Source organism: Melospiza melodia, chromosome 1 (genome assembly GCF_035770615.1).
Source record: "Melospiza melodia melodia isolate bMelMel2 chromosome 1, bMelMel2.pri, whole genome shotgun sequence".
Classification (NCBI taxonomy): Eukaryota; Metazoa; Chordata; class Aves; order Passeriformes; family Passerellidae; genus Melospiza; species Melospiza melodia.
The window spans coordinates 4,443,731-4,471,178 of NC_086194.1; the positions used below are offsets into that span (position 1 = coordinate 4,443,731).

At 42.3% G+C, this 27,448-nt stretch overlaps 1 protein-coding gene across 2 annotated transcripts in view; it reads left to right on the forward strand.

The window, feature by feature from the left end:
• Positions 1-27,448, forward strand: part of CRHR2 (corticotropin releasing hormone receptor 2) — a 149,280-nt gene that overhangs the window by 105,513 nt on the left and 16,319 nt on the right. For both annotated transcript variants that reach the window (XM_063175490.1, XM_063175573.1), the window contains 6 exons: positions 1,034-1,151; positions 3,510-3,663; positions 6,292-6,352; positions 11,057-11,129; positions 23,868-23,953; positions 26,535-26,670. In XM_063175490.1, coding sequence (XP_063031560.1) covers positions 1,034-1,151; positions 3,510-3,663; positions 6,292-6,352; positions 11,057-11,129; positions 23,868-23,953; positions 26,535-26,670 — 628 coding nt within the window. The remainder of the gene's footprint in view (positions 1-1,033; positions 1,152-3,509; positions 3,664-6,291; positions 6,353-11,056; positions 11,130-23,867; positions 23,954-26,534; positions 26,671-27,448) is intronic.

Sequence of the window (27,448 nt, forward strand, 5' to 3'; positions counted from 1 at the left end):
AATTGTTTTCCTTTTCTCTGAGGCTTCTCAGCTTGCCAGGGGGAAAATCCTGGGTGAAGGGTTTTTTTCAGAAAAGATGAATGACACGGAGGGGTTTGCTTTGAGCTGAGAAAAGATGATTTAATTGAAGATTCTGTTAACTGCAACACTGCAATTTGGCACTTGCCATTCTTTACCAGTTCACAAAGAATCAGAAGTGTTTTGGTCTTAAATGACTGAACCTGTCACAAGTAACTCTGTCTTGCTTCAGTGATGCTTTGTTTTCTGGCAATAGCGTCATGCCCTGGCTGCCTCCTGGAGCCATTTCCAGCTGCAGGTATATTTCAGATGTGCCCTCTTTTGTTTTATGGCACTGTGTCCCAGCTTACTGTAGCTCATATTTTACATTGTGCTCATAATTTACATTGCACCTGAATGGGGGCTGGGAGGGACTGAAACCAGACACAAATATTTCCTGATGAAGGAGGATGTGCAGCTCTGCCTCATTTAAGGTACAAGTTTAAGCCAGCTAAGCCCAGGATTGGAAAGCAGGCAGTTCATGCTCTCCTGTTGAATTAATTCAAACTCACACAGGTGAGCCTGTTCAAGAATTAAACAAATGTAAACTATTCCAGCTTTGCCACTCCAGCACAAATATTTGTCACTAAATCTCCTCCTATGAGCAACTCAGCAGCCTCCAGGGCAGCCAGGTTGTTCAGAGGCTTTTCTATCAATTCCAGTGGCTCTAGAGATGGAGAGAAGGGGAGCAAAACTAATAAGCAAGGATGAAATAACACTTTGAATGTATGATTTTTTGTCTTCCAGCAGATCCAAGCAGTTTCACTTGCTTGACTTGATTCAGTTGTGTTGTCAAGACAAATTGTTGTCCGTGGCTTTGCAAAAGCACAAACCTCCTTTTTCACAGAGTAACAGAGGGATTGCAGGGGGGATAAACTGCAATGAACAGAATTTACCCATTTGTTCTGCATGCTTATTGATGTGTGTGTGGATATATTCATTATATATGTTCACTTCACTGTGTTTCCCTGCTCAGGAGCATCAGATGCCTGAGGAATATTATCCACTGGAACTTGATCACCACGTTCATCCTGAGGAATGTGATGTGGTTTCTGCTTCAAATGATAGATCACAACATCCATGAGAGCAATGAGGTGAGTGCAGGGGGCTGGCAAGGCCCTGCCCTGCAGCTCAGGGTCCTGAGTTTCCTTGTATGGATAGTTCAAGGGACACTTATAACATTTATAAGTTAGAGAGATTTCCATGCTTCCTTTCATTCCAGTGTCAGCTGGGCACTCATAATCCTTGATTAGCTCTTCAAATGGAAGATTTGACATCTGAACTTCAGTCCCATGCTTTGGGAAAACAAACAGAGAAATCATCAGTGCCCACATAAAGAGGATGTCCATGTATAAATCTCTATTATTGCTCATCCACAGCTCCTTGGAGAAAACGTAAATTCTGTTAATTCAGTGTTTGCTCTGTCTGTGCTTCTGGCAGTGTCACACTCCAGAAAATGGAGTTTATGAGTTTTATGGTCAACAGTTCCATGCTGTGTGACTTGCCCTCATGGTTATGCTGCAAATCTTTATTGAAATTTTTACTGTTATTTAGGAAAAATCTGTTGGATACCTCTTAAAATGTGAGCACAAGGTGACAACGAAAATAAAAACCCTGCAAATATAAGAATGGATCATCACATGCCCCAGTTTTCATTAACTCATCTTTTCTCTGCAGCCTTTTTGGGAAAGGTGCTTCATACAAGCTTGGTGATAACTTTGTTATATGATTGTGGGATAAGTCAGTCAAAATAACACCACCACAATGAATGTGAACATCATTTATTCTGGCTATTGATGTGATCTCTTCTGTGCTGATCAGTGGAGATTAAGTAACAGATACAGAACATCAATGTGGAAATATTTTGCATTAAGTTTATAATGCTTGCAAAAAAAAATCAAGAAGGAATTGGTGAAGTTATCTGGAGCCTAATGGTGGGTACATGTGGGGGTCAAGAATCTCCAGTCAAATAAACAGAGAGGTGTGAGCTAAGGAGCTCTGCAATTTTATTCAATTCTGTTCAATTTTAATAAATCCACAAAGGACTTGCTCAAAATTCATTTTATCCTGGTCTCTTATGGAAGTTGTGTAGGGGGAGATCTCACCACCATTATTTGTATTTTTTTGTGCCAGAATCTCCCCAATCCCTCAGCCAGTTCCTCTTAGTTCTGACACAGGAAAAACTGACTTGGATATAAATCTTTGTGGAAAGGAAAGGAAAGGAAAGGAAAGGAAAGGAAAGGAAAGGAAAGGAAAGGAAAGGAAAGGAAAGGAAAGGAAAGGAAAGGAAAGGAAAGGAAAGGAAAGGAAAGGAAAGGAAAGGAAAGGAAAGGAAAGTCGTTTTAAACAAACTTTTGATAACAAAATGTTTCAGCTTCTTCTGAGCTGTTTTGGGCTTTAATCCTATTTTAAGGGTGAAACCAAACTAAATTTTAAATGTTAATGAAATAATACAGAAATTAAACTGTTAACACATCCAAAAGATTTCTTCTTTTTATTTCCATTCAGTATATAGAAGTGATCACAACTTGTGGATAGGCTGTCATTTTGTAACTGTGCTTCTTCCCAGTAAATTCTTAAACCTCAGAATTTTACTGGGCTTGGTGGTGCATCTGTTGCTCTGTTGGCTGCCTGTAGACCATCAGTGTCTCTTGCATATGAAGGCTAAAATAAAATTAACTGAGGGTGAAAATTGGAAATACTTCACTAGAGCTAATTAAAAGGCTGGAGAATGGTGAGACCAAAATCAGTGATAGCAGAGAACCCAGGGAATTAGAGTTATTCTTCAGATATCTGCTTGGTAGGAAGGAAGTTTTGCCAGATTTAGGTGAGCAGCACTGTGGAAATTAACCTCAGTTCCTTGTGATTTATTGCTGGGATGTTCCCATCTGAAGCTAATTGTGCCTCCCACAGCTGTGCTCTCACTGTACAGTCATTCTGGGGAGAAACAACACATTTTCTCACTTTTCACAAAAAATTCCTGTTGAGGTTGTGGCAAATTTCAGAGGTGACATGTGACAGGGTGTGACTTACAGAATGAAGCACCAGTGGCAGGAACAGAGGGCATAAATTGGCTGGTAAAAACATGCTTTTAAAGTATTTTTTTTTTCTTTAAATATCAGTTGTGCTTCTTCCCCTCAGTGGAAACCAAGCAAGACCATGACGTTGGCACAGCTCACCTGTGATGACATGAGCTGCTCCTCTTGGAGGCTTGTTCTGGAACCTGAATTTTCCAGACAGCTTTAGATGCAGCAGATCCTGCATGTTATGGTCAAAGCCAGCCTCAGCAGAAGGTCACAGATGGATCTGTGAGTTCCTGTCAGCACCTAAAATATTGTGATTCAAGGCACAGGATAAATCTGCATCCCATGAGTGAATTCTACCATGGATTTTTTAAATCTTTGAAATTTCTCAGCGTAATTTTAAAATATTCTTTTCTGTTCCCTTTCCAGCCCTGGTGTCGATGTATTACCACTGTCTACAATTACTTTGTGGTGACCAACTTCTTCTGGATGTTTGTGGAAGGCTGCTACTTACACACTGCTATAGTGATGACCTACTCCACTGACAAGCTGAGGAAATGGGTCTTTCTCTTCATAGGATGGTGTAAGTGACCTTTGTGGTTAAAATAGTGCTCTGTGGTGCCTGGCATTAAAGTGTTAAAGACAAAGAGAGGCAAGAATAAATATTATAAATCCCCCCTGAGGTGAAATCTGGACCACTGAGTCTGAGCAGACTTTCCTAAGTGAGGAGCTGATTTGAAAAAGAGCCTCATTATCCACAGCTGCTGAGGGATTTTTTTCCTGGAAAACAGCCTTTAGCAAAGAGTCACACATCATCTTTGGACTGTCCTTGGGGCTGCTCAAAGGCTCAGCTGTGGCAAAGCTGCCTTTGGGATGCTGTGGTCAGTTATGGTTCCTGAGGTCAGAAAGGGATGTGGAAAAAACTGGGGAGATTCTCCAGGTTTGTGAAAATGTGATCAGGGATCTAAAGGACATGAGCTGTGATGTGAGGCTGAAGGAGCTGAGCTGCTTTAATCTGGAAAGAGGAAGATGAGGAAAGATCTGCTTGGTACCAGGAGTGATCTGAAAGATAATTACAAAGATGATGGAGCCAAATTCTGCCTGGTAATAGCAGGTGTTGTAAAAAGGGACAAAATCCATAAACTGCAGACTGAGGGGTTCCAGTTGGATGTTAAGATGTTTAAGATGTTAAACAGAAAATGTACCAGGAGATGGTGGAACACTGAAACATGTCACTTAAAAGCTGTGAAAACTCTGACCTTGGGGTTTTTAAAAATTTAGCCAGGCTATACCCTGGGTGAGTATTGATGGCTCTGTTCAGAGCAGGAAATTGGGGCAAACACCTTCAGAGATCCTTCCTAACCAACATCTCCATGTTTTGAACTCTGCCAGGACAAGCCCCATGCAGGCAGTTTGTTCACTTGAATGAAAATCCAAGGTCAAACAGAACTAGTGAATCTAGCAGTTTTTTTCTGTGGAAGGAAGAAAGGTGGAAAAAAGTCACCAATATTTTCTTCTGTGAAAGCAGAGTGACATTTTGTTCAGAAAGTGCCTCTCCCTCTCTGCAGAAGTAATTGGATTGCAGTTCTGAAGGCAGAAACAGCCTTTGAAACAAAATATGTCATTCAATCCAAAACCAAATGGGAGGAAAGAGGAGTTGTAGTAGAAAGAAAATGTTTATTTGGGGAGTTGATTCAATTTTTTTCCCCAGTAGTTTTCAATTCTCTCAGCAAACTGGAAAATCAGCTGCTTACACAGCTCTCACACACCCACAAACTGCTTCGATCCCTGGTGTTTTCACTCCCTACCTCTGTCAGAATCCTCTGGGTCTCTAATTACTGATGCAGGAGTGCTGTGAGCTGAATAAACCTTTCCAGCCACCTTGTGGGTGCATTCTGGCTCTGCTCTGCCTCCTCATACACATTTTTTGCCAGCCTTACTCTCAAATCTCTATCCTTCACTTAACAAGGAAAAGTAAAACGTTTTGCTGTAGGAGAGAGGACATGGTTCCATTTTCTCTGTCCATTCCTCCAAGAACATGGGGAAATGAGTGCACCAGAGCCTTTGAGTCCATGGTGAGCAGGATGAAACAAAACACAATTCTCTGAAGGGCACAGCGGCCACCAGGGATGATGGGGCAGGAGATCAGAGCTGCTGAGGTTCAGGATGACCCCTCAGCAACTCAGCCCCTCTGTGTTGTGGTTCTCTTTCCATCATTTCAAGGCCTCCATTGCCCACAGAAGGGGCAGCAAGAGGGAGGTTAAAAGGGAGAAATTTGTGTCAGAGACAAATGCACCCCTGCTCCTCCTTGGGGGTCAGAGTCACTGGGGCTCTGTCCATGCACTCACCTCAGTGATTTCAGTGGTTTCAGAGACATCAGCCTGCACGTTGGAATGAGGATGGAGATGGTGAGGCTGGACTTGCTTTGGTTTTCCTGAGGTGAGAAGGTAAAGGGGGAATGGAAAGGGAAAAATCTCCCCTTTGAATTTTGACATCCCTTTGCCACTTCCATTTACTCTTCCTCCTTTCCAGGTGCCTCCTCCAGCAAATCCCCTTCAAACCAGCTGGAATGGAAGGCCTAAACCCTTTATAGAGAGTGCAGTGATGTCTGTAAATTTAAAAATTGTCTGGATCCTTCAGAAAGAGAAAAAAAAAAACCCAAGAATTCTGATACTGCAAGATATCAAGCTATTCTTTCTGACAATCCTGTTTCATAACAAACACTGAACTAAAAAAAAAAAAAAAAAAAGTGGAAAGTTTTGAAATTGTGCTTCATCTAGAGATGCCAGTATGTTTACAAGCTTCTTGGAGCCTGGGAAATAAAAACCTAAACGCTCATTTCCAAGTACTGTCTTTAGAGATTCTGCTGTACCAGGTGCAGGAAAATGAAAAGGGACCAAAGCTGCCTTTAAGTCAGCCAAAATTCTTCTGGTCACTTCTATGGAAGTATAGGTATTTATGTGTGTGTTTGTTAATATTTTTATTAACTTTCCTTACTAAACCTTTGTTGGGATGATCTTTTTTCATTTCTAAATTCAAAGGTCTTAGCAGTTGTGATGTCTCAAGCAGATCAAGACAGAACCACTACTGTTTAGAGTCTCCCATTCATTAACTCAGACTCTCCTCACACAAATCTGAATTTACTTTGGTACCATGGACACATCCATCCATTATTAACTCCTAATTTATTTTTGGTTTTTTGCCCCTGCAGGTATTCCCTGCCCAATCATCATCGCCTGGGCCATTGGCAAGCTGTATTATGAAAATGAGCAGTAAGTGATGTTGATATTTGTGTTTGTGTGGCTGTCTAAACAAATCAGGAAATGAATACACATCCAAACCATATCCCAAGTCATGTATTCCTGCTTCCCCTGGCTGTGCATTTCCTTTTTCCTCAGTTTGAGCAGCTGCTCCTTGCTCAGCCATTCCCAGTCCCTGCCTGTCCTCCCTGATTTCTCACACGTGGCATTGGAGAGCTCTTGTTCCCCAAGAAAAATGTCCCTGTAGAGCTGCCAGGTCTGCTCAGTTCTTGTTCCCTAAGGACAGGTTCCCAGGGGGAATCTCATCCCCTGATTCTCCAAACAGATGGAAGTTCCTCTTCTGAAATGCAGGGTCCTGACTTTGCTCCTTGCCAGAGCTTTTGTCCGTCTGTCCTGGGCACTGGGGGAGTCTTGTGCTGCTCCCAGGAGGTCACACCCAGCCAGATGGACACAGGCAGCACACATGGATTGGCCTGCAGCTTCCTGTGCAAACCCAGGGCACTGGAAATATTTCTGTGTCTGCTCTGGGGTGCCCTGACCCCCAGGGCAGCACTGACTCTGACCCTCATCCGTGGAGAAAGTCTCCTAAACTCCAAGATAAACCAGAATCCACAAAAGTGTGCAACAGATTATGGAGAGCTGTGTAGGTGTGTCACTTGGTGAGAAATTGAGGGTTTGGGGTTTTTAGTGTGTCGTGGATGGCAGCAAGATGGAGGGCACAGGGTGTCATCCTGGGTTTCTTCTCCATGCTGCTTCTTCCTCCTTCTCCATGGGTTTCGGTGCCATTTTGTAATTGGGCAGAAAAGTCCCCACTGCAGCTCTGTGGGATCAGTTATTGGGTTAAAAGGGAAAATAATCCAGGTGTCAGCTCTTAATGGGATAGTTTAGTCTGAAAAGCCCTTGGAACAAGAGATTGTTGGCCATTTTGTGCCTTCTGATGAAAAGCTGCAGAACTCCCAGCAGTGAGACTGTTTTACTGATAAGAAATAATAAACACTTAAGTCGAAACATAAATTACTGTCTCAAGTGCCTTCAATCCAAACCCAAAGAAACCAACAAGTACCCCTGCACTTCCAAGACTGTTTGGAACTGCCCAAAATTCAGGAAAAATGGGAATTTCCTCCTTCTCTGAGTATCCATTTAAGTCATGTGGAGGTTGAGCTGGGGTTCAGGTTGTGTAGCTTATCGTAGTTTAAAACTTCAAAATAGAAAGAATGTTAAGAAAATGCTTCAAGCAAATTCCTGACTTTTTAATCTTTGTAGTTAATAGAGATCTTTAATATTAGAGATCTTAAAGATCTCTATTAAATTAATATTAATAGATATTAGGATTTTAATAGAGATCATTTGCTGCACAGTGAGGCAACTCTAATTGGTACTGTGGCAAATATCCTTCCTGGGGTTTATCACTTCTTTAGCAAAGCATGGCAACTCTGGGAAAAAAAAAAAGTGCTGTTAAATCTCAATTTAAAAAATCACCCACAAATTATTAAAAGCTTTTGCAGTAATTTCATTGATGGGCATTTGTTCAGGGGAAGAACATTAGTGAGGTCTAATTAACAATAGTGATAAAACCAGTGGTGGGTTTGGTTATATAAAGAACTAGCAGAGATCCCTGAAGAATATTAAGTAGTGCTGTTCAGCAGAAATGAGTTTTACAACTCTGAGTCTTATCACAACTGTCTTCTTAAATTGTCCTCTTCAATATTCAGGGGGTGTTTATTTATCTTTCCAGAGGTAAAAAAAAAAGAATAAAAAGTGGTTAAATGGCTTTTATTTCACACAGATGCACTAAGTAATTGTCAGTGATTTAAGTTTTGCTTTTTGCTTTCAAAGAAATTATTTTATTGCAGGAACAATGGCTTGTGTTGGATTTAAAGTGAGTTCAGATGATTGGCAGAACAGTTTGCAATATCTTAGCTAAAAGTCCTAGTTGGAACAGTTAAGACTCTAAATATGAAATATTGCTAATCAGTTGCAGACATTTATAACGTTTCTGGCAAATGACTGTCTCCTCTTGGCGTTACTCACCCGATTTAATTAGAAATATTTAGATTACAGTGTAACAGATCTGGTTTATTACCTAATGAGATGAACCCAGACCTCAAAAAGGTGTTGGATTATTTTTTTTTTCCACTACCTACACAAGGAACCTTGGAGCATCAACACCCCTGGAGAGTCCTGTGTTGCAGAGTCTGTCCTTGGCCACAACCTTGTTTCCTCAGTGTGGAAATAAATCCACATTAATTCTTCACTCTGCACAACCTTGGTCTAATACTGGACTTCAGATAATAAATTTCAGCATTTTGGTCTTCGAGCTAAGCAACATTTAAATTCCAGAGAGCAACAAGAGCAGCCTTTGCCCTGGAACCTCATTTGTGCTCTACCAGCTCAGTTCCAAATTCTTTGCTGCCTTTTTCTAGCCCACTAATTTCTGCCACATGCCTCAGTCTGCTTCATATTAGTCCCACTGCAGGGGCAGCCAGCTTCCCAGGAACTCTTTGCTCCTCTTAGTTCTCTGAGTTTCAGGCAATAAAAAATAGTTCTCCCAAAATACCCTTCAAAATCTGCTTTCAAATGTAGATCTTGCAAGTTCTGGAGAAATTTGTTTCCTGCCCTTGGCATATATTGTAATTTTATTTTTTTTTTCATGTCTTTCCAGCTACATTAAAAAAATATAAATTCAAAAACACAGTTTCATTCATTTAAGGCTGCCCTGGGGATTCTTCTTGGATGATAAGTTGGCTGGAGGAAGTACCTTATTCCAAGTCTTGCTCTCATGCCCGAATTTTGGAGGATGAGTTGCAAAATCATCAATTCACGCACAGTGCACCAGGGAATAGCAGACATCTTTCACATTTCTAAAACATTCAAAGCTCCCTCATTCCTTTGGAACTTAAAGGATGCGGGAATTGAGCCAAGAAAAGGCAAATAATTGTGAGGGACTGAACTGTTCCAGATTCCAGCTGCATACCTCAACACTCTGTCCAGTCAGGGCATCATGCAATGGGCAAGCAGCTCCTCCTGTTTTAGCAAACACCACATTTTGGAGAGGGGCTTTGAGGGTGTGGTGTGATCCACAAGGATCCCATCTGAACCAGAGCTTTCCTGATCCCAGTTCATTTCCCCTGGACTCATGAGGTTGTGTCTTACAGACTCCAACCTCTTTGAGGCAATCCATTACATCTTGCTGCTTGTAAAAGTGCAACTGTGGCTCTGTGGTCTCTGTGGCTCAGGAATTATCCCTGTTTCCATGGATCCAGTGGCACTAAATTATCTGTTTCACAAAGAAAGCATGGGGAAGGCACAACTTTTGCTGTATAGATTTGTTATGGGGTATCCATGACAGGGAAGAAAACTTTCAGACCCTTGAACTCCACAATCTACTTCCTAAGGGATCTGGAGCTCCAGTGATCTCAACCTTAAGGAATTATGAATGCAAAGCTGCCTTAGCTTGGTTGAATCCTGGATGCAGACCCCATGGCTGTATCTGTAAAACTGAATTAGCTGGGCCTGGATTAATTCCTAGGGCTCAACTTCCAAACAGCATGGAATAATTCACACCCCTACAATTAAATCTTCTTGGCCTCCAGAATCAGGGGAGCTGCAGTTTGTGGACTATTGGGAATGTCCTCTGGCTCCTGCTAGCTCCAGATTTGTTCCCCAGGAATAGATTTGGCCTTGGTTAGTTTTTGGCCTGGACCAAATCTACCCCAAGGAAAAGGGATTGGTGTGAGCTCAGACCTGAGCCCAGTCTCTCATTCATTTTACCCACACAAACAGAGCAGATTTATTATTCTCATGGAAGAGGATGAAGTGAGTGTCAGTGTGGGTTGCTGTGAAATCACAGGGTTCTTTTGTTGTGTAACACAGCAGGGAGAAAAACACTTGGGATTAGTGGAAGTCAGGCCAGTGCTGGGGCACGTGTGACACATTCAGGCTCTCTCCTCTGCTCTGGGGCTCACCTGTGATTTCTCTTCACCTGAGTCCATTTCCCAGCCTGTTCTGGGCCATTCCAGACAGTTTGGAAAGGAATGTTGGAGCAGGAATTTGGTGGCTTCAGATGATGGTTCTGCTCTGTCTGCTGGCTTTGGTGGCCATGGAATCATTAGGGTTGGAAAAGGCCTCTCGGATCCTGGAGCCCAGCCACTCACCAACACTGCCAGGTCCTCCACTAAACCCTGTCCCCAGGTGCCACATCTACATGGTTTTTGAGCACTTTCAGAGTCCCCTGTGGTCCCCAGATTCGTTCAAAGCCAATGGGATGACTTCTCATCCATTCAGTGCTTTATTTAGACAGCATTTCCATGCAACTGGAGACATTGCTTTAATTAACAGCCCTTACTTTGTGTAATGTGTCTCTGGGCACTGCAATGCATAACAGGGTTTTTTTCTCTTACACAGAATATTTCTTTAATTCCATTCTCAGGCATCCTTTTTACAGCAGGTTCTCATATTTCTTATAAATATTTACATAGGCAATAGCCAAAACCATAGAGGGAACATGAATGTTCTGATGGAAGGGGAAAGTGGGGCTCAGATCTGTGTCCAACCACAGGTGATCTGCAGCAGAAAATTCCATTACTTGCTGATTATTTTTATATAAACAGTGCAGTGAGCAAAGGGACACCTCTCTATAGTGTCCTTCATACTGCAGTCTAAAAGAAGTGAATGTACCTTTGCAAATTGCTTTCTTATTTGTTTTGTTTTTCACAGGTGCTGGTTTGGAAAAGAGCCGGGGAAATATATTGACTACATCTACCAAGGGCCAGTGATTCTTGTTCTCCTGGTAAGTGTTTGTGTGGGTGGGAGGACACTGCCATCTCCCACTGAGAGAAAATTTAATCTGTCATGTTCCACATCTGCTTTTATGATAAATAAGACACCAACAAGGCCAAACATCTTCAGGTGTTCTCTGAAGTGGCCCCAGCAGATAACACTGCAAGAATTGAAGTGATTTGGTTTTGGCTGTTCCTTTGGGTTTGGGCAATTCTTTCCTCCTCCCTCTGAAGTGCTGTTTGCCTTTGTACAAGGTTTTGAGAGGTAGAAAGGAAAAATGTTCAAAGCCAGGGAGTGCATTAAAATATCTGCTCATCACCTGGGGCTCATGACAGCTACAGCAATTCTGTCACACACATTTAAAAAAATGTAATAATCATGGTCAGGAATTGCATCTTGCAAAATCAGCTCCATTTTCTCCATCACCAACAGTTTGTTTCTGGATTTCCCGTTGTGAAGTTTTCCTCCCAGTGCTGCCCACGCTTACCAGGCTGTTTATCTGTTTACCCAACACTCCGCCTCTTGTGCCAACCAAGATTAGGCAGGGGGAGAAGGAAGCTCATTCATAACCCATTTTGAGCCTTCAGCTGAAGCACAGTGGTGCTTTCCCAGAGACAAACCAAACCTGAGTGGGGATGGAAAATATTAGTTAGCTTTAGTAAGGACAAAGCTGAAAAAAGGATTCTGCTCTTCCAGGCAGATGAACCAACAGTGAATTCCCAGGGCTAAATGGGTTCCCCTTCTTAGGGAACCAAGCTATCTTGGTTTGGAAAGACATGTGTCTGCTAAGGAAGGCAGGAGCCTCCCCTGAAATGGAAAATGTGAACCCTCTCCCTCCAAATTATTATAATCTTGAAATTAAGGGCTCTCAGGCAAAGATATGGGAGTAGGAATAACAGTTCTTTAATAGGAAGATTAAAAATACAAATATAATAGTATAAACAAAAAAACCCCACTGCCAGAGTGAGAGCATGCCCTGCCCCCTGTGTGTCAGGGGGTGTCCCAGCCCCATCCCAGGGGGGCTCAGCCCTCCTGCAGTGCCAGCTGTGGCTCTGCTGCAGCAGGGATCCTGCACAAGGGGGGAGTTTTCCTCTGCAGCTCCAGGGCTGCTGCAGATGGGCCTGGGCTCCCTCTGGCCATGCAGGGCAGCAGAAAGCTGCTCCTCTGGCAGTGCAGGGGGCAAAGGCTGCTGTGCTGGGCCAGGCTCAGATTGGATCCAGGCAGGAATGCTTGGCTCCTCCCCTGGGCGGAGCATCTCCCCATGGGATGCTGGGATTGGCTCAGCCCTGCAGGGACACTCAGTGGCCACGGACAGCAGAGATCTCCTGCAGGGAGGGTTGGCTGGGGGAGAGAGAAAGGAAAAACTGCCCCATGAACAGAGATAACTGCCCCAGCTCTGACAGATGGAAATAGAGCACACACTTATCTTACAACCCAGGACACACGGTTTGCTGTAGCTGTCCCCTATGTCACTCCAGCCCCACAGGGAAGGTGCAAATGTTCCTGAACAGGCACCAGGGGCGGCTTTCTCAGGGCTAAGGAGCTTCATGTTCTCACCTTGTCAGTGCCCTGTTCATGAGATTCAGTGTGAAAAACGTTTCTGTGCTGCCCAGCAGCTGATCTGAGTGTGTGTCCTGAGAGCAGGAGAGTTCATTTCTGTTTAATTGTTAAGATTAACAATCTTAACAATAGAGTATATTTTTATGCTAAAATTCTTTTATTTATGTTCTAAGGAGAGAAATAGGAATGGGTATGTGTGATATACAGAATATAAATTGTGTTGCTGAGGGAGGCATCACAAAACCAGAAAGAGCCTCACAGTAAATTGACCTCATTGATACAGAGATTCCCTCACAAATAAATCCTATTTAGACAACACAGGGTGGGAGATTTGGGATGTTTGGAGCATTTGTGTTTCCCATCATTGCCTGGAAATCTGTGACTCTGAATTTTCAATAACCCCTTTAGTCCACAGGATCTGTAAAATCATTGGGTAGCATCTCTGACAGATACCATAGAGTCATGAAAATGACTTTTTTCTCCCCAGAACAGCACTGTAAGTATTTAAAGACTCCAGAGAGATCCAGAAGATGGAGGTATGGTTGGGGGCTGCCACTTTCTATACTGGTCATTATATCTGCCTCTAATTTGGAACAGCCTTGAGACCCCTCTAAACTGGGCCAGGGTCTGAAGAGCCCAGAGCTGACACTGAACTGAACCTTCCTACCTTGGCCTGCCTGCACTTGAGCCCTAATTAAAGCACTAATGAGGCAAGAGCAGTAATTACACTGTGGGGTGGAAAGGAGCTGATTCAATTTAAGGGCAAGCCCTTCCTCCCCTCACTTTAGGGTTATTCCCCTCAGAGAGCAGGAAAGCATCCCTCTGCAAACAAAATCTAAACTGCAAATCTAAAACCTCCTGTTACAGCACAGTCCTGATTCCTAAAATCTGCTCCCCTGCTTTTTTTACTTTTAATTTGAACTGTCAGTTCATTTTTGGAGTGTTTCTAATTAAAACCCACAACCCCACGGTGTCTTAAAGCCACTTGACATGCTCGCTTGTTTGATCCTGATGTGAATAAATTAAAACTGGAGATAATGACTGAAGCATCACTTGCTGTTATTGGAGTCAGTGACCCTTTCAAGGGTGCTGTGAAAAGTGTTGGATGAAGGGCACTGGAATTTGACATGTGCCATGTACCCAGGGCAGCACAGTCAGACATCACTGCTCTCAGATGGGATTTTACCAAAATCCCGTTTTGACACACAAAGTGCTGCCTTCCTCTTCCATCCAGTGAACAGTGGCCACCACAAGTGCAAAACACAGGGATTTCAAAAAGAGACATCTTTCAGTCACTGCTTGCGAGCTGGAGTTGAATTAATAAGGAATTGAAGTGGAGCTATAGCTCTATTTTGTGAAAGAACAAACGGTACAGGGCACAGGCCTGATGGGAAAAGGGGGAATGGCTTGGAGGTGATGGAGAGCAGATTGAGATGGAATATTGGGAAGAAATTCTCTCCTATGAGGGTGGGAACCTGGCACAGGGTGCCCAGAGAAGCTGTGGCTGCCCCTGGATCCCTGGCAGTGTCCAACGCCGGGCTGGGAAGGGCTTGGAGCAGCCTGGGATGGTGGAAGGTGTCCCTGCCCATGGCAGGGGGAGAAACAGGATGGGCTTTAAGGTCCCTTCCATCCCAAACCATTCTGTGACAACTCTGAGAGACACCTATCCCAGGCCTCTGCTGGAAAAGTAAAGACACATGAATGTTACCAGAAAAAATTAGTGTAATTTCCGAAAGAGGACTAACACTAAAAGCAGAAATTCTAAATACTCCATGAAATTACAGTTCCTGTGCACCTGAGGCAGTTACAATTGCCTTCACCCAGCTGAGTGAAGAGCCAAGAGCTCAGTGTCCAGCTCAGGTGAGCTTTGGTTACCCCTTGGACACATCTTGGTTATTCCAGTAGCATCATTGCGCCAACCAATATGATTGGAGTGCTGAATATTCTTAGAGGGATAAAACTTGCTTCTAAAGATGCAGTTCTGTTTAAATATTATTTTTAAGGATTTTTTTTTCTGTCAGCAATTATTTCCATTTGGTTTTGATTCTTCATTTTCTCACCTCTGTGCATTGAGCTGTTGCAGCACAGGATGGTGTAACACAAAGAACAGGAGCTCTAAGCCTCACTGGGAAATAAAGATTGGCCACAAAAATGCCTTTGATCATGGCAGCAGCCCTAAAGTCCATTTCTAGATCACATTATTGTTGTATCTTGGGTACAAAACCTTGAATGAGGCAGTGGAGTTGTTTCATTGATTGATTGATTGATTGATTTTCTACTTGTCTGTGTACAAGGAGCTCAGAGATTGACTTAAGCTGAAAACAGGGAAACTATTTTAGAGAAAATTTCAGGAAAAAAAAAGGGAAACTGAATATAAGTGCTGATTCTGTACATTGGGAAAGAAACCTGTATTTTTATTGACAAAATATCTGAGGGAGAAAATGTAGGTAATGATATTATTTTTTTGTTTCATTCCTGAATGGGTTTTGACTTTTACATATCCCACAAGAGAATTAATAATTGAGCACATTGGATGCTTTGAAATTTAACTTCTCATAGCACTGGAAAGTCACACTTTATTAGATATTTTCTCTTCAACTGAGCACATTGGGGTTTTTTAATTCTTTTCTCAGAGTCACATAACAGAGTTTTAATCACTGAGGCAAAGGGTTGGAAAAAAAGCCAGGGAATTGAATTCCTTAATAAAATCAGTGATTCCTCTTGATTTTATTAAGGAAAATACATTTCTTGTGTTCACTTTGAGATGTAAAACTGTCAAGGAACTGGTGAACCATAAAAACAGAGCAGGGTCAGAGGAGAAGTCTCAGAGAAGAGGCACCAGAGGCACCTGAGCTGCTTTTTCCTTCAGTGACTTCTGCTGTGAGCTCACCCCAGCCATGAACTGCTCTGCAATATTTCTCAGAGTTAAAACTGTATAATTTTGTAATTTTTCAAACAGGCAGATCAATTTTTTTTTCCCCAAAACCTTTCATTCAGCCTTAATAGATTTTTTTCCCTCTTGTGCTTAAGAACTGAAGAGTTTTGCAGCCTCTGGGGGTTTTTTGTGTCTGGTTGAAACTAATTCACTACAACCAGTTAGCTGCTGTAGTGAGTGGGGGAGGCCCTGGAGTTCACTTCTGTCTCTGCCTTCATCATTCATTTAATTTTGAATAAGGTAGAGTGCTGCTCAAAGCTCAGCTTCCCCAGCTATAAAGCCACTTTAATGATTATCTATTTAAAAATTATCTATTTAAAAACCATCCTCCCTTGCTTTGAGATTCCTGGATGACAAATAGAGGAGTTAAGGGTCCTTATTTCAGTGTGGGATTTTGCTCAGGAGAGAAAACCAGAGATAACCAAGAGGTCTTTATGATGTGCTGCCCATTAAAGATACGGCATTTTTGTGGTGCCAAGTTCAAACCTAACCTCAGTAATCAAGGTGTGACCACACAAAATGGATTTTTACATTTGCATCCCCTTGCCTGGATTTTTATTTCTCAGTAATTCCAGGTGGGTTTTTTGTTTCCTTTCTTCTGCTGGGAGCTGAGATGAGGATTTCAGGCAGCCAATGAGTGTAATTCCAGCATTTCTTTTGTGAATGAAAACTCACAAAGCTCATAACCCTCCCTGTAAAGCTGAGATTGTGTTGTCTCCCCATGGATCAGGTGATTCCCTGTGCCAGATTATTCCCTGATCACTCAGCCCCTGGACAGCTCTTTGCAATCAGTCTTGATTTTTGCTGCTCTGAGCAGTTTGATGCCACTAAAAATCTGTCAGCCTGTTCTTCAATCCCTTTTACAGATCACTGGGATTGGTGTGAAACAGCACAGATCTGCTGCTAGCCCCTTTCCATTGAGAAATCAGAATAATATATGTGTATGTATGTGTGTCTATATATATATATATGTGTGTGTGTATATATGTATATATGTATATATGTATATATGTGTGTGTATACATATGTGTATATATATATGTATATATATATGTGAATATATATATGTATATATATATATATGTATATATATATGTGAATATATATATATGTATATATATATGTATATGTATATATATACACACATATATATACACACATATATATGTATATACATATATATACACACATATACATATATATACATATATATATACATATATATGCACACACACACACGCGTATATAAATATTTATGTGTATGTGTATATATATATATATATATATGTATTCCTGCCCTTTTCCCTTGTGTTCTTATGCTCTTCCCTTCAAGCCTGCAACAGCCAAATTTCTCTGGGACCCTCTGGAGTGTGGAATTTGAATTCCTTTCAGAGGATTGTCCTCTGGATCTCCCTTGTTCTCTAATTGACTCATTCAGAGGACTTCACAAACCACATCACTCTTCCCTTCACACCTTGTTTCTCTTCTGCACAAAGAATTTGTCCAGATCAGCTTTAGGTTATGGGAAATATCAGTATCTCAATGCAGCAACTACTGGCTGATGCTCTGGAAGGCCTTGACAGGAAAAAAATTCAGTAAGTACCTGAGTTAGTTCAGTTTTTCAGAACCAAGGCTGGGAAAGACAGAGTGTTCTTAAAGTTTGTCACATCAGAGAGTGGAGGTGCTTAAGCTTATCAACAAAATCAGCTGATTTATTCGCAAAAATAAATTTTTCATAACTGAGAGTTATCCTTCCACTGTCCCAGGCTGCTCCCAGCCCTGTCCAGCCTGGCCTTGGGCACTGCCAGGGATCCAGGGGCAGCCACAGCTGCTCTGGGCACCTGTGCCAGGGCCTGCCCACTCTCACAGAGAACAATTTCCTCCCAATATCCAATCTAAACCAACCCTATTTCAATTTGAAGCCCTTCCCCCTTGCCCTGTCACTGTCTTCACTTATTTTGATCTGTCAAGCTCCATTCAAACACCACAGTCCAGATTGCTGAAGTTCTTCTGATCTTCAAAAGAATTCAGAGTTTTCTCACTCACTATTTTATGTAAAGAACTATCTCACCTGTGTATGTAGCTCTATACATTTCATTTATGGCTTTTTTTTTCTGAAAAGTATTCTGTAGTCCTGTGTATCATCCTCCTTGCTGATACAATTGCTTCTCTGAATATTTTCTTGGTTTCTACTGACTCTCTTCACACTTCTGTTTCCATTTCTGCATTGTTCTGTTCAGAGACTGAGATTTTATTATTATTATTATTGATATATTTTCTTCATTTCCCCTTCTCCTTCCTATCTGAATGGCTTATGTTTTTTCTCAAACACTGATCAAATTAGTTTTCCTATTGATTTTTAAATTTCTTTTCTCTAAAGATGAGCAGTTCCTCCACTGCTGCAAATTTACAGTTCATGACCTGCTAACATCCCTGAGTTCTTCTTGTAGGACTTTTATCATCATTTCTGGTGTTCTGCATGCAGGTTGTGCTTGCTGCACAGAGCACAAAGATAATGTGCTGGTTTGATTACAGCCCATCCAGAATTTATCTCCAATTTTGCCACCATTGCTATTATTGACTTTCTGCTCTTCATATTATGTAGCTGTGGAGTCAATAAGTGCCCAGCAAGGTGCCCAGTACCATGTACCCTCTACAAATTTTCTGAAATTTCTACTTCTGTCTGTGAAGTGTTCATTCTTCTTAATCACATAAGGATTTCTTCATCAAATAAGGATTTCTTCATCAAATAAGGATTTCAGGAATCCTTATTCCTGATTGTACATAAAAGTGTTTTCCAGCCCTTTGCCCAAAGGACTCATTGTGGTGCCTGTGACCTTTGGAAAGGAAACTTTTGTGATAAAAAGCTCTGTCTGAGGATCAGGTCAGGCCAGCATGGTAGAACAATTAAAAGAAAGCATTAATTAACTGGCAGAGTGCTCATCTGAGGTCAGGGTGGCAGCATCCAGAGCTCTCACTCAAAGGGCTGCTCTGATCCCAATTTGGGTTACTTAACCCTGAGGCGATTTTACAGCACTGCATAAAAATATGAAATCTAAATAGAATAATTTTTATGGTTCCTGGGAGTGAAGAGGAACAAACATTCTAGGAAGCAGAGGAGCACAGGCTTTCTGTGAAGCATGAAATACAAAACCCAGCAGAAAATGAGTAAAATAAAAGCCAGTTGTCCATTAAATGCTCAAAAGAAAGAGCAGAGCTTAATGACCTCCCTTTTAAACTCCTGGGCTTGGGGAAAACTGCAGAGAAGCCCTCAGAGTCAGCACTGCATCTTTTGTGCACTTTGGCTATTTCATCTTGATAATGGGGATAAATTTCCTCGCAAGTGGAGTTTGCTTTGTATGAGAGAAGAGTTCTACCACCAAAATCATTTACTGAGAAGTTTCTTTTGGTTCAGAAGAGTTTCTGGGCTCGTGTGTTCAGGTTATGATAGAACAGTGCCAAAACAGATGGCTCAAATACTTTCTGGATCATTGGCTTGTAACTCCATTTTGGGGGTCTGAATTTTCATCCCAATTTAGAAATGGAAAGACTAAACTTCTGGCAAGAAATGAAAACTTTTTTCTTTCCCATCTGTACTTGGAGAGGGTCTTATTCCAGCAATAACGATATTCTTAGCATGGCATAAATAAAGTAGAAGAAGAAACAATCCATTTTATTCTATATCTTCAAGACTTTGCCTTTGGATTCATTTTATCTACCAGTAAATGTCAAGGTAAAAATCCTTAGTTATGTTTTCCATTAGGAAGCAGAAAACATGGATAAACAGAAATGAATGAAAATAGAAAATGAGCCTAAAGAGAAATAAAAAGGATGCACTGCCTTTTATCATTACCTCTCTTAAATGGCCTTTCCTGGGTCTCCATTGATGGAACTGATGTGTGGGTTTTGTTAGAGCTGCCCAGCCCTGAGGAATTAATCTGTTGACACAGAGCTCTGATATTAACAAAGAAGCCCTTGACAAATAATTGTGTGCTTTGGTTAATACAGCACTTAGGCTCTTTCCTAGGAAAACTCACTTTGCAGTGGGGTGAGATCCTTCTCCCCCTGAAACACTGTGGTCTAGCTGAGGCACAAGGAGCAGAGCCTTCATCTGCTCTGCTGCAAATCAGGCTCAGTCTGGTAGCCACTAGAGCTGCATGGATTCTCTCCAGTGGAGAAAACAGCTCCATTTTCATCTCCCAGCCTTCAGCCCTTGCAGGCTGTGTGCTGCAGCCCCTTCCCTGCTTGGTCCCCAGCTCATGGCCCCTCTCCTGAGCAAACTGCCCCCATCATCCCCAGGAGCTTGGCCCAGCAAGGACAAACAGACAGTTAAAATCCATCTGATTATGCACTGAAAATTGATCTTCAGATCTATTCAGAAGGAGTTAAAACAGTTAAAATAGTTTCTTCAGACCTGAGTGCTGCTAAAAGACCCTACTGAGCCAGTTTCTTTCTGAAATGGAGTTCAGAGTGCCTTTCTGAAAAGGCATCAGAGTGAGTTGTTGGTGGGTTTTTTGGATTTTTTTTTTAATCATTAAAAGTAAGCACACTGAAATGTGCTTCTAGAAGGGAAAACCAAAAATACGTATTTTGCTGTGAACACATCTTCATCTTTTCCCTTGGATCTTTTGCTTGCTAAGATCTGCACTGTAGGGGTGACCCTATCCAAGTCTTAAAGATCTCTCAGAGAAACCTTAATAGATACAAAATGTTGGTGCCTCCAAACATTTTTAAGCTTGTAATATCACAGAACCTCATTGACACAGCCCCATTCACTTCATTGAAGCTCACATGGGATAACCTGAAGATCAGTGGAAGATTTGTGGGGGCAACTGCTTCAAGTCCAAGCCCTATTAGTCCAAAACCACTCATTTAAAATATGTCAAATCAACCACTGTTGAAAAGTTTCCATTTCTTTGCAGTGAGTACAAATAGATCTTGTGATAACCAACTGCTTAATCTGACAAGCAATGATGCCAGCCCAACTCAGTTCCTTATGCTGTTGCTCTTCTAATCCTCACTCTGGGGTGGAATTGATTTATAGCCAAGGCCAAGCCACTTGGCTTTTTTTCTCTTAGGTACTTAATCCAGAATGGGGAAGAATCATTTATTCCTTTTCCTGGAGAAACTGTGGGATGAAGCCAGCAGCAGGAGCTGTGTGTGTAACAGAGCTGCACCCCTGTCCTGTCCTGCTGGGCAGAGAAACTCAGGAGAAAGTGGAAAACTGTAGGGAGATAGAATATAAGAAAATAAAGATAGTGTAGAAAGTAATGTTATCCCTAAGGAGTTGCAGCTGAGCCAATTATCAAAGATTAGGAACAGGCCTGACTTCAACAGGCCACAGGTGTAAGCAATGAGAAGAAGATGCTAAGGTGCTATAAAAGAGTGGGGTGGCCAGTTGAGAAGGAAACTGGAGACATTTGGTTGCTTTGTGAAGAAGAAAGAGTCAGTGCTCTGAGGAGCTGCCCACAAGAAGGTGGAAATTTTTGTGATAAGGAAACAACAGTATGGAGCCCCTGCAATAAGATGACAACAGAAAACCAAGCCTTGAAGGATCTTCATGCATTCTAAAGGAGATTTTAAAGCCAAAAGGAATCGTGAATTATTTTTCTAACCCCCCTTTATGCACTGAAAAGGCCAGAGGATTCTTCTGACTTAATGGTCCCCTGCATCCAAGTCATCACCTCTTGGGCACACACATGAGACCCATTTTTCCAGCACTTCCCTCCAGCTCAGGATACTCTCCTACCACCTGTCCCATTCACCAGCCTTTAAAAAAAAGCCCAATTCTCTGGTTTGCAGATAAAGGCAGACTGGTAAAAGAAGCCTACAACAATGATGGAAGAAGCAGAGGCAAAGTCACTCTGAAGTTCAGATGAGATTGCTCAGGAGGAGGATTCAGTTTGAGTGGCCAGTGCTGCTGTTACCTTCTCATAGAAAATGGACTTAGAAATGATGTCCTGGCAGGGTTTCTCAGACACCTGGGCAGTTTTTTAAAAGTCACTGTGACTGTGTTCACAGGGTCTTAGGATGAGGGAAGAGATGAGGATCTGACTCCATGTTTCAGAAGGCTTGATTTATTATTTTATGATATATATTATATTAAAGCGATACTAAAAGAATAGAAGAAAGGATTTCATCAGAAGGCTAGAATAAGAAAGAATGATAACAAAGGCAGCTGTCTCAAACTCTCTGTCCGAGCCAGCTGACTGTGATTGGCCATTAATTAGAAACAACCACATGAGACCAATCCCAGATGCACCTGTTGCATTCCACATCAGCAGATAATCAATGTTTACATTTTGCATTTTGTTCCTGAGGTCTCTCAGCTTCTCAGGAGAAGGAATCCTAAGGAAAGGATTTTCCATAAAAGATGTCTGTGACAGCACTGAGGAATCTGCCTTCCTGGAGAGAGGTGAGGTCTCTCACCAGCTTTGTGTCACATGTGCCAGTGCCACTCACAGACTTCAGGGGTGCCTCAGGTGCTGCTCTGGGCTTGGGCAGCTGAACTGGGAAAATTCAAACCAGACTTCTATAGAATGAGAGTTTTTCTGGTGAAAGAACTCCCAGAATTTTCAGCTGGCAATTCTTCTGGACTGATGAATCACACCTCTGCAAATGAATTTCACAAAAGGCCAGAATCCCTCATTTTCTGATGCAGGCTGTGGCTATTTGAATTTCCAGTTCAGATGGCAGGATGCTGTCACATTGAAGCAGAATTCTTGAAACTTGAAATTACTTCTTCAGCCCAGTTCATCACTATAATGCCTTGTGATCAGTCCCACTGATATTTGGAGTTTTCTCTTACCTTGGGAGTCTGTAATTCATTCTGGCACTTTCCATTACAATTGCAAAACTGGCACATTTTGGATTGGTGCCTTTTTTGCATCCTTGATAGAAATAACCCAAGCATGGCTCTGAGCTGATGGAGAACCTCAAGATTCAGCAGCAGAATTGCAGAGAGGGAAGTTTTCATTCTCTGGGTGAAGATCACCCCCATTCACCTCCTGAACATCTGCCTGAACATCTCTTTGTGTTACTGAGGAACAGGGCAGGAACCAGTGTGAGGAGTTTAACATTCAACTCAAACCACAGATATGGAGCTGCTTTTGTCTCTGATAAATAAAGCATGAACCAGTATCAAGCTCTTAATATGACAAAAAACAAATCTGAGAAGAACAAACACACAGGCTGCAGTGCTTTGTTTACTCCTTGTACTCCCCAGGGCCCTGCTCTGCTGAGGAAATCATTTCCAAAAACGCCGTGTTAACTCCTAGAACAGCATTTTTGTGTCTCACATAGGGTGTTTACACAATTCCCAGTGCTGCCAGTCTCCCAGAGTCTGCTCAGGTGTTTTATTGCTCCATTTGTTCTGAGCCATGGAGCAGGAGCCACAGGGAGTGCTCCGATGGATGCCAAGATATGTAAACATTGAAATATATCCCATAGCACAGGGGAAAAGGAGCATATTTTGAAAACGCCTTTCAGTTGGAAGCTCTGCTGGAGTGTTTGTGAATATTCAGATGTCAGTCACAGAATTGTTCCATTCAGGGGCTGAAAAATGCCAGGCATTGTGTGTGAGGTAAATATTTTGCCCTGGGATTGTGTGTGAGGTAAATATTTTCTCCCAGGCTGTGCTGGGACCTCAGCAGTTGTGTAGTTCTGACAACTCTGGGACAGACCCATGTCTTGTAAGCTGCCCTGCTTTATGCTCTGGAAGCAGCTCCAAACCTGCTCCTAAGAGCCAAATCCTTCCACTGATCACAGCCTAAAAATCAATCTTCTCTTCACTTTGTTGGGTTTTTTAATCTCCTGTTTGCACTGTGCAAGAAAGTTGCCAGCAGATGCTACAAAATTAATTAGAGCAAATACCAATTCTCAGTGGTGAGGCTGCAGCACAAATAATAATTAGCCAGCTCAGCAGATTGAAAAGGGGAGTGGCAAATCCATCAATCCCACCTGATTGCACCCCAAAAAGGAGAAAAGGCAGTAAAAATAAACTTCTTCTTAGGGCAATATTGATGTACTCCATTTTCACTGCTGTTTTGGAAGCATTAAGAGTGTTGGATGTTTGCTGTATAATCTGGTGTTTCTAGTAAACTTCTGAGTCTGTTGCAATCAGTGGTAAAGCCAAAAGGCTGTTTTCAGTCAGATTGAAACTATAAAATGTGCTTTTTAAGGTGTATCACACTCTGTAAGCCATTATTTTACTGACTGGTTGCATTTTTTTCCTCTCTCTCCCTTCTTTTTCAGATCAATTTTGTATTTCTATTTAACATAGTTAGGATTTTAATGACAAAGCTGAGAGCTTCAACCACTTCAGAAACAATCCAGTACAGGTAAGTCAGCTTGTGATTTCTGGTGCTAACAAAGCTGTGCCTTGACTGTCCTGTCCTTGCCCCATCTTTGTCTTTCCAGGTGCCACTGTTGGTGGAGCTCATAAATCTCATAAATCAGGCCCACAGTATTTGTCTGTGCAGGCTCTCCAGAAAAAGCTTGTCTGCATTTTTTTGTCCACTCCATTTCACTTCAGGCCCCAGCACACACAGAATCCCCTCCTTTCCATGAAATGTGAAGGATTTGGTCTCATCTGAGGACAGATTCACCCATTTCTGTGTGTACACAAGTGTTTATGGAGTAAGTGCTGCATCCAGCTCTGGGCTGCCCAGCACAGGAAGGACCTGGAGCTGCTGGAGCCAGTCCAGAGGAGGCACCAGGATGATCCCAGGGATGGAGCAGTGGGGAGAGGACGGGAGAATTGGGATTGCTCAGCCTGCAAAAGGCTTTGGGGTGACTGAATTTTAGCCTAAAGGGAGCCTGCAGGAGGGTGGGGAGAGACCATGGACAAGGGTCTGGAGTGACAGGACAAGGGGGAATGGCTTCAAACTGACAGAGGCAGGTTTGGATGGATATTGGGAAGAAATTCTCTCCTGTCAAGGTGGTGAGGCCCTGGCACAGGGTGCCCAGAGAAGCTGTGGCTGCCCCTGGATCCCTGGAAGTGCCCAAGGCCAGGCTGGATGGGGCTGGGATCACCCTGGAAGGTGTCCCTGCCATGGCAGGGGCTGGAACTCCAACCCAAACCATCCTGGGGTTCTGTGATTGATGTATGCATACAGGTATTTAATGCTCCATTTAACATGTAGGGGAGGGGAATGAGGGGTTGTCACACACATCTTTTATGGAAAATCCTTTCCCTAGGATTTTTCCTCCTGAGAAGCTGAGAGGCCTCGGGATATTTGAAGAACTTAGGGACTATCAGGTCCTTGCAGTAGGAAATGGCACAGGTTTTGTGCAGTGAGATCAGTCACTCTAACTCATTTCTGGATAAAATGTCAGCATATCAAGCTGAGTTGCATCTCTTGATATCCTCAAATCAGGCTGCACTTTGGAGGCAGTTTTGCTGCACTAATGGGCTTGGTTGTTCTGCCTGATTCCTTCCTTTTGCTCCTGCCAGGATTTTGTTAGTGAAGTCCATGCAGTGGTCTGTAGTTCAGACCCTTCTCTGCACATTTCCTGAGAAATGAAGGGAAAACCACTCCTTTTTCTTGCTCAAACCTGATGCCATAAAACTAAAACTGGCCTGAAAAAGCCCTGATTCAAACCTCAGTACATTTTTATCCCTTCTACAGCTTGCAGGGAAGCATTAGAGACATGAGAGTGAATCAATGTACAGAAGTTCCCATTGTTCCTGAACAGATGATGATCTTATCCTTGCAGGCTCTCTGAGGGAATTGTCTTTTCCAGCCTAAATGGAAACCTTTAGAATTCCAGCAAAGCCTTGATGCTCTAAGGCAGAGCAGTGCAGCCCTTTGCTAAGCAGATATTAAATAGTGTGGCAGTCACTTCATCCTGACACTGGTTTTGTGCTCCCCTGCCTGTTTTTATCTACCTGTTATGGTATTATCCAGGGATTTATACAGACTTAGCCAAATTTCAGCCTTTATGTTCATACAATGACATGCTGCTCTCAGCTGACACCCCAAGATGCTGTTAGAGCCCCAATAATAAGGATTATCCCCTAGTAATTCTGTTAATCATTGATGATTATTGATGATAAATCTTTCACCACCTGCTTTGTGATTTGTGGTTCCTAAGACCGCCCCAAGGAGCTGTTGGATGTTGCAGAAAGTATTTACCATCAAATGATGGGCACAGAGCAGATCTCGGCTGATCTGGGCACTGATCTCATCCCCCTGAGCTATCAGAAATCACTCAGCAAACCCGCAGAGGACCCCAAGGCTTCAAGCTTCACTGATAGGAGAGAAAAGGAAGAACGTGAAAGAGAGGGATAAAAATAAGGTTCCCATTCACCCCCTTGAGTTCAGAGTGTGGGGGAAGCCACAAAGGGAGGGTGGCACTCCTTCCATGCTCCTCCTTTCCATGGTTGTTCTTCCCTGTGTTCATGTGGCATTTTCAGGGTCCCCTGTCGTGGGGAGGAATGATGAATCTGACTCCGTGTTCTTAGAAGGGTAATATATTATATTATATTATATTATATTATATTATATTATATTATATTATATTATATTATATTATATTATATTATATTATATTATATTATATTATATTATATTATATTATATTAATTATACTAAAGAATACAGAAAGGATCCCTACAGAAGGATTAACAAGATAATAATAAAAAACTCGTGACTCCTTCCAGAGTCCTGACACAGCCTGACTGTGATTGGTCCTTGAGTTAAAACAATTCACATGAAACCAATCAACCAGCCACCTGTTGGGTAAGCAATCTCCAACCACATTCCAAAACAGCAAAACACAGGAGAAGCAAATGAAATAATATTGTTTTCCTTTTTCTCTGAGGCTTCTCAGCTTCCCAGGAGAAGAATCCCAGGCAAAGAGGATTTTTCAGAAAATGTGACAGTGACAGTTCACTTGTTTTCTGTTCCCTGCCCACAGGAAGGCAGTCAAGGCCACGTTGGTTCTCCTGCCCCTGCTTGGCATCACCTACATGCTTTTCTTTGTCAACCCTGGCGAGGATGACATTTCCCAGATTGTTTTCATCTATTTCAATTCCTTCCTTCAGTCTTTTCAGGTAAGAGAGCAGGCTTACAGCCCTATCATCTGAAAATTCTATCCTCTATACAGCTCTGTCCTCGCTGCTTTTCAACCATGAAATTTCAGGCAATGAAGTCTGTGATAGAAATTATAGTTGTGAATTGCTGGAAAGGATGAAAGTTTGACAAGAAAGTCTCACAGGTATGTGTGCTTGGCAGAAAGGTTTTTGAATGTAGAATCTGAAGAAGGAATAGAAATGAAAGCAGGTTTTGATACAGAAGAAAAGAATTGCTGAGCCAGTTGTACTGGATAACCAAGGAGGCAAAGACTGTGTTAGTTAGAAGGGGATTTTATGGCTTAGAGAAAAGGATAAACCCACCTCAAACAAGATGATTTTACCAAGCAGAAAGAGAGTACAGGCAAACAAGTCAGCAAATGTGGCAAGTAGAAAAAAGGTCTCAGAATTTTCCACTGCAAGAAAACTGAAAAACAACTTCCAGCTTAAACTGTAATGTACTAACTTTGTGTGATTGGAGAACAGTAACATGAATATGGTAATTACAGTAGTTATGACAGGCTGTAGGTAAAAGTTAAGGTATAGATTGGTTCTTCTGTATTAAGATGCTCAGCAAAGAAAAGTATAGAATGCATTGTAACCAAAACCAAAGGGTCTCCAGGCCTGCCTGCAGCTGGAGCTGACAGCTGTGGGCACAGCTCTGTCACCCACAACCCTGGGCTGCTGTAACACCTTGGATACAATAAACTGCATTTGGAAGAGCAGCCTGGAGTCCTGCATCCCTCAGCAAATAGCTCAG